The sequence below is a fragment of the Capsicum annuum genome, chromosome 9 (assembly GCF_002878395.1).
Source record: "Capsicum annuum cultivar UCD-10X-F1 chromosome 9, UCD10Xv1.1, whole genome shotgun sequence".
NCBI lineage: Eukaryota > Viridiplantae > Streptophyta > Magnoliopsida > Solanales > Solanaceae > Capsicum > Capsicum annuum.
Window position 1 is genome coordinate 42,187,697 of NC_061119.1, and position 19,438 is coordinate 42,207,134.

The following is a 19,438-nucleotide window of genomic DNA, read 5'->3' on the forward strand; positions in this document are numbered from 1 at the left end:
TGTGAGCACAATATGCACTGCACTCTTTTTTCCTTAGCCGAGGTTTTATCCCACAGGATTTTCCTGGTAAGGTTTTTAATGAAGCAGCTAAGAATGCATATTATTGGATATATACTCGGAGTATTTGACAAATGAAATATTTCTCTATCGATGAACATACATTGAAAAGGTATTTATCTGATCTACATGAAATTTAATCTCAAATGGACTATTTACTTATATATGGAGATACAACTGCATCATGGCATTCGATGAAGTATACAATAGTTGTCACTTCTTTAAATCATGCTGAGATAATTGTTATTCATAAAGCAAGTCGAGAATATGTGTGGTTGAGATCCATGATACATCTCATCTGAGAAAAGTATGGTCTGCAACGTGATAAAGTGCCTACGATTTTATATGAAGATAATGTAGCATGCATAGCGCAACTAAGGGGAGGTTTCATAAAAAGAGATAGAACGAAGCACATTTCGCCAAAACTTTTTTACACACGTGAGTTTCAGAAAATGGTGATATCAATGTGCAATAAATTAGTTCGTGACAATATTGCTGATTTATTCACCAAGTATCTACCAACTGCAATTTTCAAGAAGATGGTGCACAAGATTAGGATGCGTAGATTCAAGTAATTAAATTGAAGTTTCCATCAGGGGGAGTAAAATACGTGTTATACTCTTTTTTCCTTAACCAAGGTTTTGTCCTAATCAGATTTTCCTGGTAAGTTTTTTAATGAGGCAATCCTAAAGGCGTATTACAAGATGTGCGTACTCTTTTTTCTTTACTGGGCTTTTTTTCATTGGATTTTTCTAGTAAAGTTTTAACAAGACACATTATCTATTAATGGACATCCAAGGGGGGGTGTTATATTATATGGATGTCATGTAACATCTATATGTGTGAAATCATTTATTAGAGATAATAGTTAGTAGTCAAGTTGGACTAGGAAACCAAAGTTACTTGTTCAATTTAGATTTGAATACCTAAACAGTTGGCCAAATTGTCCACTTGTCAACTTAATGTCAAGCTTAGCAAGCTTAAGGACTAAGTTTGGTGGTCTATAAATAGCCACCATTTATACATTTTTATTGATATATCAAAGTAGCAAAACAAAAGTATTATTAAAATTCCATAAAGTTCTCTCCTTTCTTTAAATTGTGCTAATTTCATAACAAAAGTATTGATTTATACTTGCATTTGAGTGATTTTCTAAAACCGGTTACTTTGCGCGAATCCATTGGATTAAAAGTAATAAATCTATGTAAAAGGTTGTTAGGTCATAACTCATAAGTCATAACCCATGACCCAGGTACTCTGGTAGTTCTTGTGTAATATTATGGACTTTTGGATCATTGGCTAACTAAAGATCTAAGGCCTTTTACTTGGGCCTTGGGCCATTCTTTGGTCACTAGTCCATAATGAGGTGAGGGTCAATTAGAGAAATAATTTAGGTATAAATAACATAAATATCAACTAATTACATTCTCTTTCACTTTTTAAATTACTTTACTCTCTCCCTATTAATATACATAACATAGCCGACATATACATAACACTCTGTGTATATATATTGGGATTTTTGTAATATATTTAGAAAGTTAAAATTTTTTGTAATAGTGAAAACATAAGTTGTGTATTTGTGTAATTTTTAGATAACTTAGCCCATACTGGCTGGGCCTTATAAGCGAGAGTGGCTGACAAACAAGAATTTTTTTCTCCTAACTTAACAGAATATTATAGACTATATCATTCAGGGACTAAGTGGTCGTTTGGTAGAGTGTACATGTACTGAATAAGATGTATTAGTAATGCTGAGATTTATTATGTTGGAATTATTTCCTATATTCTTTGGGTGGCGTATAAGGTCAGTTCTGTCTTTACCCATATTTATTCGTGTGTTAATAACCCATGTATTGCTAATATCATAGTTTGTTATGTATTAGTTATACACCTTAATACTTAATAGGATCTATAATTAATACATGTATTAATTACACGTAGGCTAAAAATCCTTCCAAACTACTATAATTAATACATGTATTAGTTTTCCTAATGCATCCTACCAAACGACCCCTTATTGCAAGCCAACAATTTGTTTTCCCAACTTGAGGACTGTACGAATTAGTACTTCCTCCATTTCAATTTAAGTGTCTTAGTTTGATTAGACTCGTATTTTAAGAAATAATGGAAACTTTTGAATTGCATGGTCTAAAATTAAAGATGTGTATAGTCCTTCAAGTCTTGTGGTCTTAGATTCAGCATGTAGAGTGTTAGGAATTGGAAAACTTATCAAATATAGAAAGAGACACTCTTCATGGAACATGCCAAAAATAGTAGTAACACACTTTTAAATTAGTATGGAGGGAGACTATATGTACTAGGAAGAGAAACATATCAAATATGATTACAGAGTAAATTTGCTTTCTCAGCTTGATGACAATACTAATTCAATAATTTATTAGAGATTAATCTACTAAGCCATCGTTTCACGATCATCGCCATCATAGCAATTAGCTACATCTGCAGTTCTTCTAATTTGCACATTCTTATAGGAATATCTCCTTGCAACAAGAATATAGATGCACAAGTTCACTGTTGTTAAGGTAGCTAACAAGAAGTAGAAATAATCCAACCTGCTGCTATTTATATCCTTTCCAAACCAACTTTTACCACCTTTTTCTGTGACATGATCCACAATTGTGATCAATATGCTGCTTAAGAAACTTGCAGCACCAATCACACTTAGGTAAAGCGCGATGCCTAAACTTCTCATTGTATCAGGTACTTGATCATAGAAGTACTCTTGCAATCCCACTAGCGCGAATCCATCTCCTATACCAACAATGAGAAACTGAGGGGTTAGCCAGAACACACTCATTGACATTGAGCCCTCAAGTAGATTTTCTTGAACAATTCTTAGTCTCTTTCGTTCAACTAATGCTGCAATGATCATAGTTGCAATAGAGAAGATCATGCCAATACCGATCCTCTGAAGAATGCTAATGCCTCTCTCGTTTCCAGTTGATTGTCTTAGGATACGTACAAGGATTTTTTCATATATAGTGACAGTTGCTATCATGCCAATAGCTCCAAGGCCATACATTGAAGCTGGTGGGATCTCAAAATCGTCAGTGATCTTCCGGTTAAGTGTCACGCCTTGTTTGATGAAAAATGTTGAAGCTTGTGCTATGGAAACACCAAATGGTAAAGTTGTAAGCCAAATGGGGATCATGTTGATAAGCAGCTTCAATTCTTCCACCTTCGTCACAGTTGCAAGTCTCCATGGATTCTGTTTCTGGTCTATTGAATCTTGTATCTCATCAAAGATTGCAGCTTTATCAAGAAACCTACAAGTAGAGTGGTAAAAATGTTTTCATTAAAACAACAACAACAAAACAACGAAGCACAAGTGGGGTCTGAGAAGGGTAGAGTGTACACAAACCTTAAACCTATCTTGTAGAGGTAGAGAGATTATTTTCGAAAGACCCTTGGCTCAAGTGCATCAAATCAAAAGTAGTAATGAAAAGGAAAAAAAATTGCAATGAAGAAAACTTAGCAACTAATAAGGAAAGCAGCGCACGACTGTGAAGAAAACATAACTTATAACTAATAAGGAAGGCAGTGCAGAACATTCAATATAAATATACTGATATCATAATCAAATCAATTCAAATCAAGTTGAAATCTTACTTGAGGCCTTTGGTATGACATAGTCTCCTTCTATTAGTTTCTGACTTTTGAGTTTCATGCAGATAAGCAGGACTAGAGGGATGTGGAAGATTTCTTTTCTTGATTGAAGCAACAAGAACTTGTAGCATTGTTGTTAGGGGACTTTCACTAACTTTTCGATATCGATAGAATCGTCTGCCTGAACAGAATATGATTAAACTTGACGCCATAACTAGTGTGAGGATCAAATCTGCCGCAGCCCAACTAACATGATCTTGTACATAAACAATTAGAGTGACACCAAGTAGTACACCAGAGCAAAGTCCAAAACTCCACCAATTGAAGAAAGACATTTTCTTCCTTTTTTCTTGAGGATGGTCATCATCAAATTGATCAGCTCCAAAACTCTCCAAAGATGGCCTGTGCCCTCCAGTACCAATTGAGATTAAGTAGATAGCAAAGAAAAAGATCACAACATGGACCTTCCTAGGTTCTTGACAAGGGTAACTTCCGCAGGATTTCAGGCTTGGTACCACAGTAGACATTGCCAAGAGAACCAATCCCTGGTTTAAGTGATTACAGCCAAAAGAGATTATTTTAGTTGTTTCATGGGCAATTGATGATTTGGTTAACCAATCAGTATGTTCTAGAATCAAAATTTATGTCTGGCAAAGTGATGCTTTGATCACAATGTTTAAGTAGAATTTCCAGAAAAGTCATTTCCCATCTTTAAATAAAATGTTGTTCCTCCGTTTCATTTATACGTCAGTATTTTACTGAACACGAAATTTTAGAAGGAAAGACCGACTTTGGACGGATACCTAAACCACCCTTAGAACTTGTCATCTTGAACATGTCATGGCATTTGTACGGCTATAAGAACATGTTATTAAGGATAAAACTAGAAGTTCAAAATTAAAAAGTTCCTAAAAATAGGAAGGTGTCCATTTTTTGGAATAGACTAAAACGAAAAGTGTTGTATAAAATGGAACAGAGGAAGTAGCAAACAAGTTTTTTAAGTGGACTTTCATTAATGGACTAATAAAAGATCGCAAACAGGAAAGTACAAGTAAGGAGGACCAGGCCTTACGTTACTAATTCTAGTGGCACTTGTTGTAGTCTATTTAGTATATACGAATATCTCAAAATGTGATCACTGAAGAACTGTGATTACCAGGAGGTAGACAATAGTTGAAGCAAGAACTGTGTAAAATCTGCCCAAGTATGCATCAGCCACAAATCCTCCTAGCAGTGGCATCAAAGTGGTGACTCCTGTCCAGTAGTTAACACTTTTCGCTGCAGTTTTGAGGTCTTGATGAATTACCTTTGTTAGGTATATGATCAAACTTGTAGCTATTCCAAAGTAACTCAACCTCTCACTAAATTCAATTGCTGTAACATTCAAGCACAACTCATAAGTTTTCTCCACTTACATATAATACAGAACCTGAGGGCTATAGCTCAGTTGGTAGCGCAACTTGTTTACACACGCGCCAAAGGTAATGAAAAAATTTATGGAACTGACAGAACGAAGCAGATGCAAAAGGAATTCAAACACAAACGACAGGATAATTGGCCTACATAATGGAAAGATGTGACAAAATCTACGAACTTATTGACCCTTAGGCCCAAGTATCATATTTGATTATTTACTAACTTGTCCTTTTGATTATGCTTCACTTGAGCCAAGGGTTTATCGGAGACAACCTCTTTACCTTTATAAGATTGGGGTAAGATTGCATACTATATACTACCTCCACAGACTAACTGGTAGGATTGTACTGCTATTTTATTGTTGTCGTTGTTGAGACCAAGTATCATATTTGATTGTTTACCAATATCATCATCTGGAAGATGCAGTCGACTCTTCCATAATATTTAACCAAGTCAAATCACATATAATTGCGGTTGATTATGGTGGTAATTAACTTTTTCATAAAGCTATATTTAGTGGCATTAGTTTTGCTTTTTCACTTATAAGATATGATATTTAATATGAATATAGAGAGAGAATAAAATGGTTGCTTCTTATGTATTACTTGTCTTAGGTTTTAGGCCACTAGGGAATGGAATCTAGGACAATTGCAGTAGCAAGTGGAATCATGCTTTGGAACTAATGCTGTGAACATAGTTTTTGTGATATTTTAGTGATCATAAATTTCTTTTCACTTAGTCAATCAACCTCAGAATAAAGGAAAGGATGTTAACAGAGAACCAATGACTTACCAAACTTTGATCAAGTTATCAAAAAAGTGTATTTCTTGATAACTACAGTCTACAGTGTCCCAAAAGTGATCAAAGAATTTTTTTTAGTGGCTCTCATTAAACAGGATTTTTTTCTCAAAAGGGTGTTATTCCACTGACTAATCAAGGTTTATGGGTTGGGGAGACTAATTCAGTAGCCGTTTGACCATAAAAATTATTTACTTTTTTTGTAAAAAGTTTTTACTTTAGTGAAAAATAAAAATATTATGTGTTGTGTTTGACCATGAGAATTCCAAATTGTATTTGAAAAAATGAAAACAACTAAAACTTTTTTCACTCCTACTTCTCTCACGAAATTTCAAAAATAACTCAAATTTATATTCATGGTCAAATACAACTATAACTCCAACTTCAACTCCGGAAAATTATGATTTTCATGGTCAAACGGGGTCTTAGTATTTCCTCCGTTTTAATTTATTTGTGTTACTTTTTATTTTCATTCGTTTTAAAAAAGAATATTTCTTTTTGTGAATTCTTCAATTCTAATTTTTTATACTCCCTCCGTTTCAAAAAAAAAAGGATGACCTACTTTAACTTGGCATAAAATTTAATAAAATAAAGAAGATTTTGAATCTTGTGGCCTTACATTAAAGTTGTGTCAAATGTATCAAAATGTCCTTTAATTTTGTGTTCCTAAACATGCCATGTGAAAAGTTGAAATTAAAGTATTGCAAAAAAAATGAAAGGGATCATTCTTTTTTAAGCGGACTAAAAAGGAAAGTGGGTAATTATTTTTTAAACGAAGGGAGTATAACATATTTAAGATCTTAAAATTAAAAGATATTTTGGTATATTTAATATTTTTTTAATTCAAGATTATAATATTGAAAAGTTTTTTTTACTTTCTTGAACTTTGTGTTAAGTCAAAACCATATAAACCAATTGAAATGGACGGAGTCGGATTTAACTTAATAGAAGTGCAATTTATTTGTCTTATTGTTCAAGTTACCACATGTAATTATAAACAACTTTTACACTGTTGATGTATAGAAGTTAAATTCATCTGAGTATGCGAAAGAGCTTAACAGAAAAAAACAAATCAATGCAACAACGTTAGGAAATATCATGAAATTCCCAGAATATGTCATATTTTCTGTTGAAGGGATTGAGTTGAACCAAAAAAAGATTGTAAGGCATATTATAGGAGAAGATTTCTTATAGTAAGCGCATCTTGAGTGCTTCACATGCACTTGCCTTACTAATGGAAATTGCTTTTTTCCATTAAAGATCAAACATCAGCCAGATTTTTAAAACCTTCGTAAAATATTGCTACACAATCAAGTCAGATAAAAGGTAAATAAAGGTAACAACCTTAACAAGAGAAATTAGTACATTGACAGATAAGTAGAGTCGAGGGGTTTCATTCAAACCCTCTTCAATGAAAAATTACACTATTCATACCTGGTTAAATTATATTTTATGGATATACTATATGTTGAACTTTCTTTGACTTTTTTGTATGTTTACTACTACATATTTTGAACCCCTCATAAAAAATTCTTTCGCCAGTGCTATCAGTGAAGGTAAGATAAATACATATGTAATAACTTTTACCAGTTCTTTTAATACTTACTTTAGCCTTGTAACTTAGGACAAAATTTTGCACAACGAAACAGAATTTGTATACATTTTATTCTTGATCATTGAAATTTAAAGAAAAAATGGAGACTTTTATGTGTTTGTGACATTTCTTAGATGTATTTTTCTTACCAATAATCAAGAAAGATGCTTTCCAACCACCAGTTGAAGCTCTGAGAGGAACTCTGCCTTTGTAATCAACAGAAGAGTCATACACCCATTTTTGCTCATCAATTTCAGTTGCTTTATTCATCTTTATCTCATCCATCTCAACATTCTTCTCCATTTCTCTGAGATAATAAAAGAAGATATATTGTTGTTTATTAACTTGGCAGCTTTTATTCTACTTATATAGAGGAGAGGAATCCCCTGCTGACTTTCTTGAGATTAGAAGAGCCAAAAGAATATAATTAAAATGACAGTTCGGGGCATAAAATATTCTGTGTTAATAGAGTTCAGAAAAATGTCGCATCCAAAGAGTGTGATGCAGACAACTTATTGTAACGGTAACATTAGTGGTAGCTTCGGTGGCTCGAATCCAGTGGCGGATCTAGGATTTTTGTTCAGGGGGTTCGATATATAAAGAAGTAAGCGTATAAAAAACTACATTATAAAAACAAAGTAGATATCCGCTAAACTTTAACCTTCCTTATCATGCCCTCATAACTTTTTCTTACTTTCGCAGTTTGATTTTATTTTTTAATTTTTCTTTTTTAAATTAAACCTCTACAAAAAAAATAAGGTTCTTAAAAATGTGTAAGTATTGAATTATTATATTATAATATATATTTAGTACTTCAAAATAAAAATAAAAATTATTGAACAACTTCAATATTAACATGTTGAATGTAAATTATAATTCAAAAAAACGAACTATGTAATTCGATAATATAATATGAAAAAGTTGAGAAATCCAATTTTTTTGTAAACTATATAAAACTAGTCAAATAGATGAAATTATTTTGAACAAATGTGGCATAAAATGTATAAAAAGAGATATGCATAGTATGTTTTTTATTTTTGGAGGGGGAATTGAAAATTATATAAATTTAGCTATAATTTTAAACTAGTACTGAGAGCATCAAAAAATATTACATTGAAATACTTTTCGTTCCAACTAAGTAAAAATTTTATACAAAATATTTTAGACCCAATATTTATCCTTAAAAAAAAAAAATAAGTCTTAAAATATTACATACACACAAATGAATTAAATGGGCTAACTAATTTGTATTAATCAGGCCCAATTGTCAATTAGAGTGAAAAGGGCCCAAGCTAGGTGTGAGGAGGAGGAAAAACTTTCACAAAACTAAAACAACAGCTCCAAGGAGGAATCGAACCTGCGACTTTAGCATTAAAGTGAACCCCCTTAACCATTGAGCTATGCCTTACAGTTATGTAGAAAGGGTTCATTAAAGCCATTATAGCCGTATAATTCAAAATTTGACTTATGTATATATAATGTAATTTTTTGGTTGAGGGGGTTTGGGCCCTCACTTCAACATAGACCTACCCCTGCTCGAATCCAAAACCTATAGGCCAGACGGATATTACTTTACCATTGCTCGAGGATTCCCATATACCAAAAGAATATAGTAGTAAAAAGGATAGTCTGATGTATAAAATATTGTATTAGCAGGGTGTGGAGAAGATGTAAAAATATTAAAGTAGATTTTTTGGAATCATAGATTTCTAGTTAAGTTTCTAGAATAGTCTAGTGAGTGTTAATAGAGTTCGGGAAAATGTCGCATCCAAAGAGTGTGATGTAGACAACTTATTGTAACGGGAACATTAGTGGTAGCTTCAATGGCTCGAATTCGAAACCTATAGGCCAGACGGATATTACTTTACCGTTGCTCCAGTAGTCCCATATACCAAAAGAATATAGTAGTAAAAAGGATAGTCTGATGTATAAAATATTGTATTAGTAGGGTTTGGAGAAGATGTGAAAATATTAAAGTAAATATTTTGGAATCATAGATTTCTAGTTAAGTTTCTAGAGTCTAGTGATTGAATATCATAGGTTCTTATAGAATGTCCTAATGTTGTGTCTTGAATAAGTATCTTGTAGAATGATCTAGATACTCTACAGTTGTGATAGAAAATAAAGGTCATTAGATTTTTCTTGAAGAATTATCTAGAAGATTTTTTAGAACCATCCTACACAAGCATAAATAGGGATGACATTAGGCATTTGTAACCAACCGAAAAAAAAAATTTAATCCAAGAAGTCTTCCTCAATAACAAAGTTTCTCTTTCATATCTTCTTCTTCTTTAGTTTAATCTTCTGATCTTAGTTAACGATCTTGATCTAGCAAAAGGTCTCTCCAACTATATCTTTCTTCTGCTATTCTCTACATTGTACCAGAGCCAAAGTCATAGATTGACTTGTCTTTATTTCAAGATCAGGGTTGTGGTCGATTCAACTAATTTATGTGAATAGATTTAGGCGATCGTGTTAATAGACTGAAAATGGAGTTGTTGAATCAATCCAATTACAAGGTATGGATCATATGTATGGAATCATACTTGTGATAAGCGAGAATTTGTGGGATGTTGTTAACGGGAACACAAGTTTTCCGGACGATGGACCAGAGAATAGTAGCTCACACAAGAAGTAGAAGCAAATTAATACAAAGACGGATTTCATTCTGAAGAGACCCATCTCCTCCAGTTTATTCAATCATATTATAAGGTGCAAATCAACCAATGAAATATGGAGGACCCTCGATTAGTTATTCAACAAGAAGAATGAAGCTCGGGTACAGATATTGAAGAATGAATTGGATAACGCCAAGCAAGGTAATCTTTCTATTTTCGAGTACTTTTTAAAGATTAATAAATTATGTTCTGAAATTTCTTTATTGAATACGGACGAGACTATTTCTGAAGCACGAATGAGAAGAATTATCATTCATGGTTTGAAATTAGAATATATTCCCTTTGAGACATCAATTCAGGGATGGGCTAAACAACTATCCCTGGAGGAATGTAAGAATTTGTTGTCGTCCCGGGAGTTACTAGCCAAACAATTGGTTGGTGAATTTGTCAAACAAAAGAAAGAAAATGCTATTATAGCTGACAAGAGGAACGTTAAAGAAAAAATAAGAGATATACTTCATTCTCGATTCTCAGGTGGTTCAAGCTCATTTGAAAAGAAGGAAGATACTTTTAAGAATTGTAAAAAACCTCTTAGATGTTATTGGTGTGGCAAAGCAGGACATATAAGAAGATATTGCCAAGCCACGTAGAGCAATATGACTCATATTAAAAAAGTTATTGAAGAAGAAAAAGGCTGAGAAAAATGCTTAGGAGTTGAGAGTTGAGCAATAAATGCTTTGGCTTGCATAAATTTGAAAAGAGATCGGATCGAAGATAATGCAATCCATTATAGAAAGAAGGAAAACACTAATAAGAAGCAAGAAAAAGTTGAAGACGTTCAGACTGGAGACATGAAAGCTGCTATCGAAGAAATCAAAGAAGTAGATCCCGAATTAGACATAAAAATTTGAATGTGAAAGATATTGAAGTAGATTCTAAGAAGACAGTGTTTGAAAATCAATATGTTAGTGATGACTTTATCGGAGAAAGCATTAAGGAAGATATAATGGAAGTTAAAGTCCCTAGTCAATTATATGTCGAATCAAGGTCAGTCGCTGGTTCAGATCAAATATTAAAAATTGATGAAAAAGCTAAAAATCTAATGAACGATGAATTTGAAAGTAAAGCCTCAATTTCAGATGGAGAGTCATACAATATGACTAGAGAGCTAGAAATGGAATCTAGTGATGGATCTTGTTATAATACTGAGGATTCACAAAAAATTAATGATCTAAAATCTTAAATCCTAAAACTTTAAATTTTTCCATCACATGTGTGACTCCAGATATTGAAGGCGTGAAGGAGTTCAGAGAAAGAGGGAGCTTGAGAATCCAATATCATAAAACTCAACAAGATGATGATTCATATGGTTCGCAAAGGCCAAAAAGGACTATTGCTAAGTCAATCCGCTACAAAGATGAAAATTTTGTCAATACATGCATATTCTTGTTTCTTCGCAGAGCCGATCAGTAATGGAAAATCTTTATCATTTGAAGAAGAAAGGGGATTCACGCAAGAACTGCTAAGATTTTTAATAAGACGTGGTTCAAAATTTCGTTTGAGTTCTTCCGCGAGTAACTTTCAAAAAATCACTTTAAGGAAAGTGTGAAAATATTAAAGTAAATTTTTTGGAATCATAGATTTCTGGTTAAGTTTCTACAATAGTCTAGTGACTGAATATCATAGGTTCTTTTAGAATGTCCTTATGTTGTGTCTTGAATAAGTATCTTATAGAATGATCTAGATACTCTAGAGTTGTGATAGAAGATAAAGGTCATTAGATTTTTCTTAAAGACTTATCTTGAAGATTTTTTAGAACCATCCCTACACAAGTATAAATAGGAATGACATTAGACATTTGTAACTATCCAAAAAAAACTATCCAATCCAAGAAGTTTTCCTCCATAACAAAGCTTCTCGTTCATAGTTTCCTCTTCTTTAGTTGAATCTTCCAATCTTAATTAACGATCTTGAGCAAGCAGAAGTCTCTCCAACTACCCCTTTCTTCTGCTATTCTCTACAGAAGAGTCACACCTCAAACATTTTGTGTTACAACTTACAAGGGTTTGGAAAAGAGTTTCACCTCAAGGGTGTGATGTAAACAACCTATCCTAATGTTATTATAATGGTAATAGTAGTAGCTCCCACCATGTTTTGAACCAGTGACGTATAGATTATACAGAGACAATGGCGGATCTAAAATTTCTACTTATAGGTGCTCACTTCATTTAGTATAAAATTACTACAAATCACAGTATAACTACACAATTATTTAAATGCACTAATTTAAAATGTTAATGAGAAAAAATAAGAAAAAAGGTGATTGGGCATGACGTTGTTCTCTTTCCACGTCACATGAAATTGCATAAATATAAAAGATAATAAAACTAAAAGTTAAATTTTAAAGAAGTAAAAAAAATGAATAAATAAAAACGAAAACAAACATATGACACTCTACATTGAGAGGGGAAAGAAAAGGAAAATAGGAACAGCTTTCTGTTCATTGGGTGTTATTGACTTACTTTATTAATATTTCAAGAAATTACTATATAAATATAAACAATTTACATTGGGGTTAATAGGTGCTCAAGCAGTCGCTCGGTAGAATATATGTGACTCTGCACCTGTACAGACAATTTTATCTTTGTCCAACACTCCCTTCTGCCAAAAGAATATTAATGTTGAAGTAAAATAAAATTTCTTGTCAATGATTGAGATTAAGTATATTAAAAGTTTTAAAAAAAGAAACAGTTCATCTCCACTTAATTAAAGTAGTATCATTAGCCTTTAATATGGGAGGAATAGCATCCATATTGCTGTCAATCAATCAGATTCTCCCTTTTAGGAATTCATCTTTACAAAAGTACGGGCATGATAGATATTGTTGAAACTTGATAGCCTATAAGTTATAACTATACATTATGTCCAAATTTACTAGAAGGTATATATCAGTTTTGTCTGCTATGTGATTAGGAGATCACAGGTGAAAATAATTCTTCGCAAAAATGTAAGGTATAAAGTTGTGTATAATTGATTTGATCTTAGTAGTTTGGTTCTTCTTCGAACCCTGCGAATAGCGGATGCTTTAGTGCACCGATCTATTCTCTTTTTATATATCAGTCTACGTGTATTGAGTTGGAAGTGAGGAATGCTTACTACTCCCTCTTGTCTACATATGCTATAACAAAAATTTTAACTATGTCAATGATTTAATTATCAAATTATGAGGAAGTAGAAAATCATGAATATTAGTTGAGTTGTTGTATTCATCTTTCATTTGGTGGATGGATTAATTAAGTATTCGAGGAAAATGTTTTGTTTTGACTCAACAAGTTTCATGATCATTTTCCACATGTTTCATGGTGTAGAAATTGGTTATATATATTAATTACACGTGGTGAAGAACACGTTCGAAGATAACTGGTATCCTAACAAAATCTCATATTAGTTGTCGAAGAGATTAAGGATTATCTTACATATAAGGGGTAAGGTGTAGTGATATTTTGATCGCGTGAGGTTTTTTTCTTCAGAAAAATCATTTAAGCCAATCCAAGATAAATAATATCACAATGTATTAAAAGTATTTTTGAACTAAGCTAGCTTAACAATTGGTATCAACACCAATGATTCAACTGGACGAATATGAAAATATCAGTTTAATTAATTATGCATATGTAGTTGTATAAAATGGACTTGCCATGAATGTGTTTTGACTTGTATTTCTAAAGAGAAACATGCCTTTATAACAGGGATTGTATTATGCAAGTAGATACATATATATTGACAAAGAGTACTACGATTATGGGTTGGGGACTTGAAATTGTCAAAGATATTCATGTAACTGATATTAATTGCATTGAATTATTTCTCTTCTTTGTCGTCTAAATGTACGTTATTTTTATTTAATCACATCATGTCTCTTTTTTTCAACTTTTTTTTCTTTCCTTCATGGTAGAAGGATGAAGAAGATGATGGATACTGACAGATTCAAAATTCTATTTTTTGATTTACGACTTCACGACAACTTAATAGTTTCTATTAAATTATTTATAAGCATCAAAAATTTATTTAATTATTATAATTATTTGACTATAATTAAATTTAGTTAATATTGATAGGATATATTATTAATTACCATGTAATTTGTGTTATAGTATTATATTTTTATCCCATGTAAAAACACTTTCTTATATTGGTAAAATCTTTATTTGAGTAGATCATTGTGTTAACATGTGTGTCATTTACTTATATAGTAGACAGTTTTGTGTATGGAGCGAGTATTTTAATTTATGCACGAAAAATTAAGATTGTCGGTTCTTATAAGTAATAAATTCATGTTCACAATCAAAGATGAGGTAGGACAAACATCTTGATGATTATAGCATAAGATTAAATATAATTTGATCTTGATTATGGGAGTGGTAATATTCCAACTTCTTGTGCTAGTACATATTGTATGTATTGAACGGATCAATTAGAGATGCTTGTTTATGTTTTGAATTTTAATAAACAACTTCTCTAGTCCATTATATGTACCTATACTCTTAATTTTGATATAACTATTATGATCTATGTAGTTTGGTTTATTGTTTTAATCTATTAAAAGGTGAAACTCTTTTGAGTCAATATATTCCTAATAGTTTCGATGATGACAAATTACTTAGTAAAATATTAATTAGTTGATAGAATCATGTCTCAAACTTGAGATAAAAGACACCCTTTTATGGTTGTTTATAAGTTTTCACGTGAAAAGGTGGATTTTATATCCGTCATGTGAAATAAGTTAAGCATTATAAATAAAAGATTAAATTAATCAATGAGTTAAATTTTTCAGAAAATTTAATTTAATTGGTTGGTGTTGGTAATTCTAACATATTGAGTTAAATACAATGTAAAAGTAGATTTCAAAATTAAATTGAGGAGTGCAATTATAGATTTTTAGTGGAATAATTTATAAGTTATTATGTTATGATAATTCTTTCATCACCAAGTTAATATCACAATTGGAAGTCTCCCTTAATAAATGTGTGATCGCTGCTACACCTGATTATCTAATCAATTTTGGAACAGAAAAAAAGCGTACTAGGAGAAGTAATATTAATTACTGGTCTTCTATAAGGAATAAAAGAATTAAAAAATCAATTTTGACATTATGAAAAATTTAAAGCTGAAAAACATATTGACATTAAGTGGGATTAAGGCTAAAAACATTTTCTGACTTTAAGGTTATAATAATGGGTCAAAACATTTGCCTCTTGTCCTTTAAGTAGAGGCTGATTTTTGAGAATTCTATGATCTTTCTTGAATCCAAAAATACTTGCCTACACAAGTTTGATAAGTAAAGGTTAAGTCAGGAAGTAGTAGAAGACAGTAGACCTGACGAACAAGGTGTTGAATGAACTATGTGAAAGCTTTAAGAGGTAAGTTTTCTGATTTTCGTTTTGATTATGTTATCTAGATTATATGCATGTAAATTATATTGATCCTTTAGAATTATTGCTTTCATTGTACATGTTCTAACAATCATTGTATATCAATTTAAAATTATTAAAAGTGAATCATAAAATTTAAATTCTCAATCCGTCGATAGAAGATGATAATAACGAAGGGTACTAATCCCATCCACCAAGTAGATCAATAACGTTTAATAAATCAGAAAGAAACAGCCACTTCTTGAATTAGTCCATTTATTACCAGCCGTGGCAACCATGCACTAATAGCTCAAATCAATAGCTTAGATTTGCATTTTGAAAAAACACCACTTGCTAATTAATTAACATTTAAATAAGATGAACTAAACATCGATTTTGTGAATTTTTTTTTCAACGGTAGCTTGTTACTGCTCAAATACACAGCTTAAGATTTACTAAAAAGTTCAGAATCTTGGTTAATTATTATTTTATATGGTGCTAGTATATAACAAAATAAAAGTATCTGAAGGTCAATGCTGAATGAAGAAATGATTAATTTATCATTTTAGCTTGCATAAGACAAGAGCTCAAGTGGCATCTTCATGGAGCAGATTACTTTTTGAAGAATTAAGATTTTACAAAAAACACTTTACTAATATTATGTGTCGTAAAATAGTAAAGATTTCTCTAATTGTGATTAAAAATTCTGGATTTGAAATTTAAAAATGAAATCTACCTTAGTAAAAACATAAACTAACCCTTCGCTAGTAAGTTCTTTTATCAAAGAACAGAGAATTGAAGTAGGGCGATTTCATGACCCAGGTTGATTGCTTAAGACCAAATTTACTTTGGTTTCTAGATAATTTTTTTATAATAAAAGTCAAATTACCTTAATTGAAGTCATGAATAATTAAGTTGAGAAAGAAGGATGATGAGTTGGGGTTCTTTTAAGTAGCGGCCTCACACATTCACAAGTACTATATCAGATTTGAATCAGATTTAAAATCAGTTTATATATATGCTTCATTAGGTTGATAATAGTAATTACCATATTTTTTTTTATTTTGGATTAAGAAAGTATATAAAAAACAAATATTATATTATTTGGTGTACATGTCATATTAATTTTTTTAATGAGGATCTGGGGTATTTAGATAATACATTATTTTTATTGCATATTTGGTACTCCCTCAAATGATCAAATTGTGCGCTCAACAGATCAATCAACTACCCTAAGGACTTTGCAAATTGCAATGCTTATGTCGGAAGGTAGGGATGATATTTTTTTTGGTAAAAGGTAGGGACGATATGATGTAGTATGCAGTAATAGATGTGTTCGCATTATATGATATTTAATAAGTCAACAATTATCCAATTATAAATAATTGTTATCTAGATATTTGAACTATGATTTATTCTAATTAAACACTTGAACACATGATAAATTATTCGTATCAAATAGTTTATATTTACATTTTGAAAAACCTTTTGCGGGTGATCTCAAATATTCATTACTTAAATAAGTTAACCAATTAAAAATGTATCACTTTCTTTAATTATAAACATCATCCTAGATTGGTACATGCATGAGGTTTTATATTTTTTCGGATATTCATGTGAATATTATCATTTACAAAAACAAACACCTTACTCCTAAAGATCACCTCCTTCACAGCCTAATTGCTATGAAAAGACGCCTCCCAACCAGGGGCGGATTCAGGATTTTCAGTGGGGGGTTTAGTAGTATATATACGGACTAGTTGAAGGGGTTCAGCCTCTATTATTTATACATAAGAAAAATTTTTACCATGTAAAAATAGTATAATTTTCCGACAAAAGGGATTTGGAATACATGTACATCCACCACTGCTCCCAACTGACAGAACAGCTAAGTAGTCTATGCAAAAAAGTTCTACGACATCTATGCACCTTCTTGGAGGCTCTGAACAGTTCAATCCTACGTATACTCTCCCTCTTAATCTGTATAGCTTACCTTTACTGCTTGTAAAGTGGCTCCTTTAAATTGTATTCAATTTCTGGCTCTCCATTTCTGATGGATCAGAGCACTCCAAATTGCTGCAACAACTTCATTTTGAAATCTTGGGCTCCAAATTAGGTTTGCAATATCTAGTTTGTTATGCTCACCCCTGAGTTTTAATTATAACTACTTGTAATCAAATAAGCTCCCTTTGTAGTAAGAATGTATTTAGACTGCTCATATCAGTCCACCGTCTGTTTCTTTAGTTCATTAATTTTTCTACAGCACCACCTGCAGTCCGGAGGAACTACATGTGTCCGAATGTTCACATCATTCTTCATAGGTTTATTAAGGCTAATTCATATAATTAAAGAATGTAACATATTTTAAGTGGTTAACTTATCTACTTAATGGTCATTATTTGAGAACACCTCACAATAAATAAATAAATCAAGATTTGAATCGAAAGTATATAATAAAAATACTTTAGCATGTATTCAGATACTTAATTAGAACTAAGCGTAATTCGAATATTTAAATAAAATTTATTGACAAATTTAAGAAATTATCGATATATCAATCCGGTCTCATCCCACAATTATCCACCCTTCATTTGCTCTTCCTTTGAGTTGCCTCCTCGAATACTCAAGAACCTCACTTTAATCTACTTTGTGGCAAAACACTATAAATGGATTTTGATTCATTCTCGATGTGATGGTAAGGATTGAATTTTTACAAATCAACAGTGAATCCTATTTTTTCATAAAACAAAGAAAAAATTTAATTTTTTCCTAGTATGCATTCTTTCAAGAAGTAATGATAATCCAAATCAAAAGTCAATAGTTGAGCAGTGAGCAAAAATAAAAAGGTTCAAAGGTGGCCAATACAATCTTTCAAACCATTGTGGAAAAGTCGGCTATTGGTATTGAGGTTCTGAGGGGTGGATGTGGGAGCGGGGTCAAAATGTCCCATTACCAAAGTATCAAGGAAAGATCACGGCAAGACGAACCGTTTATCATTATAATAGGTATCAAGTGAAAGTGTAATAATGTATGGAGGGAGAGAAAAAGGGTCGATGAAATGTTAGCATGGATGCCAACAGATAATATCAAATCAATTTTAGAAAATAGGTACTTAAAATATCTAATTTTACGAAAAAACACGTATTCATGCGCCTCAAAAGTTATACGTATATATTTGGCTGCGTGGGGGTGGGGGATGGGGGAGTGATCGATCGAATGTGATTAATGAGTGCAAGAATTTGATCCTCTCTTGAGAAGTGATATATCCCTAAATAGTACACTTATATCACATCCAAATATGATACGTTTTTATATTCCCCCAAGGCATCTGGCCAGTGATGAATCTACAGTGTAATTGACGAGTGTGCGTGAACTCAATAACTTTTATGAATTAAATTCACTAATTATCTATTAATATTGTTTGGGAAGCTATAATAATTAATTTAAATTTGTTATAATAATTTTAAATTTTAAATTCTGAATACATGCATATAATTACTGCCAAATACCCCTAAAAGTTCCATAATATCGAATCCAAAGACGACTTGACTAGCAACTACGTACAAACGACATTTTCAGTTGCGAAAGCATATCCACGATACTCAATGTCAATTGATTCTCCTATGTACGAACTCATCTCCTTATCACGACAACAAATATTTATTTATATTGATATTTATAGAATTAAATAAAAAATTTCTGTAGCAATTATAAATTAATATTAAAAATACATCACTTAAACAATAGTAGTAGATAAAAATTAAACGGGGATAATAATTACACATCGCGGAGTGTGTGAAAAGTTAGGGTCAACGTTGAATAACGTCTCGACAAATATGCATTTTGCCAAACTAGCTACATTGAAATTCATCACTGCCTAAATTGTAAAATGGTTTAAACGAAGAAGACATTTG

At 31.7% G+C, this 19,438-nt stretch overlaps 1 protein-coding gene across 1 annotated transcript; it reads right to left on the reverse strand.

The window, feature by feature from the left end:
- Window positions 1-2,317: 2,317 nt before the first annotated feature.
- LOC107854204 (protein NRT1/ PTR FAMILY 5.6) lies at window positions 2,318-7,878 on the reverse strand. Its single transcript, XM_016699208.2, has 4 exons — window positions 7,645-7,878; window positions 4,844-5,061; window positions 3,691-4,232; window positions 2,318-3,347 (listed from the first exon to the last, which is right to left on the reverse strand). The coding sequence occupies exons 1-4, from the start codon at window positions 7,796-7,798 to the stop codon at window positions 2,474-2,476; spliced, it is 1,788 nt and encodes a 595-aa protein (XP_016554694.1). The 5' UTR covers window positions 7,799-7,878; the 3' UTR covers window positions 2,318-2,473.
- Window positions 7,879-19,438: the final 11,560 nt, after the last annotated feature.

Bases quoted from the DNA above. Each gene is read 5' to 3' on its own strand.
- LOC107854204 (XM_016699208.2), bottom strand. From the start codon at position 7,798: ATGGAGAAGAATGTTGAGATGGATGAGATAAAGATGAATAAAGCAACT. The intron at 4,233-4,843 runs GTAATCACAGTT...CACTTAAACCAG, and splicing joins CAACTATTGTCTACCTCCTG to GGATTGGTTCTCTTGGCAAT. The intron at 3,348-3,690 runs GTAAGATTTCAA...CTCTACTTGTAG, and splicing joins TGTCATACCAAAGGCCTCAA to GTTTCTTGATAAAGCTGCAA.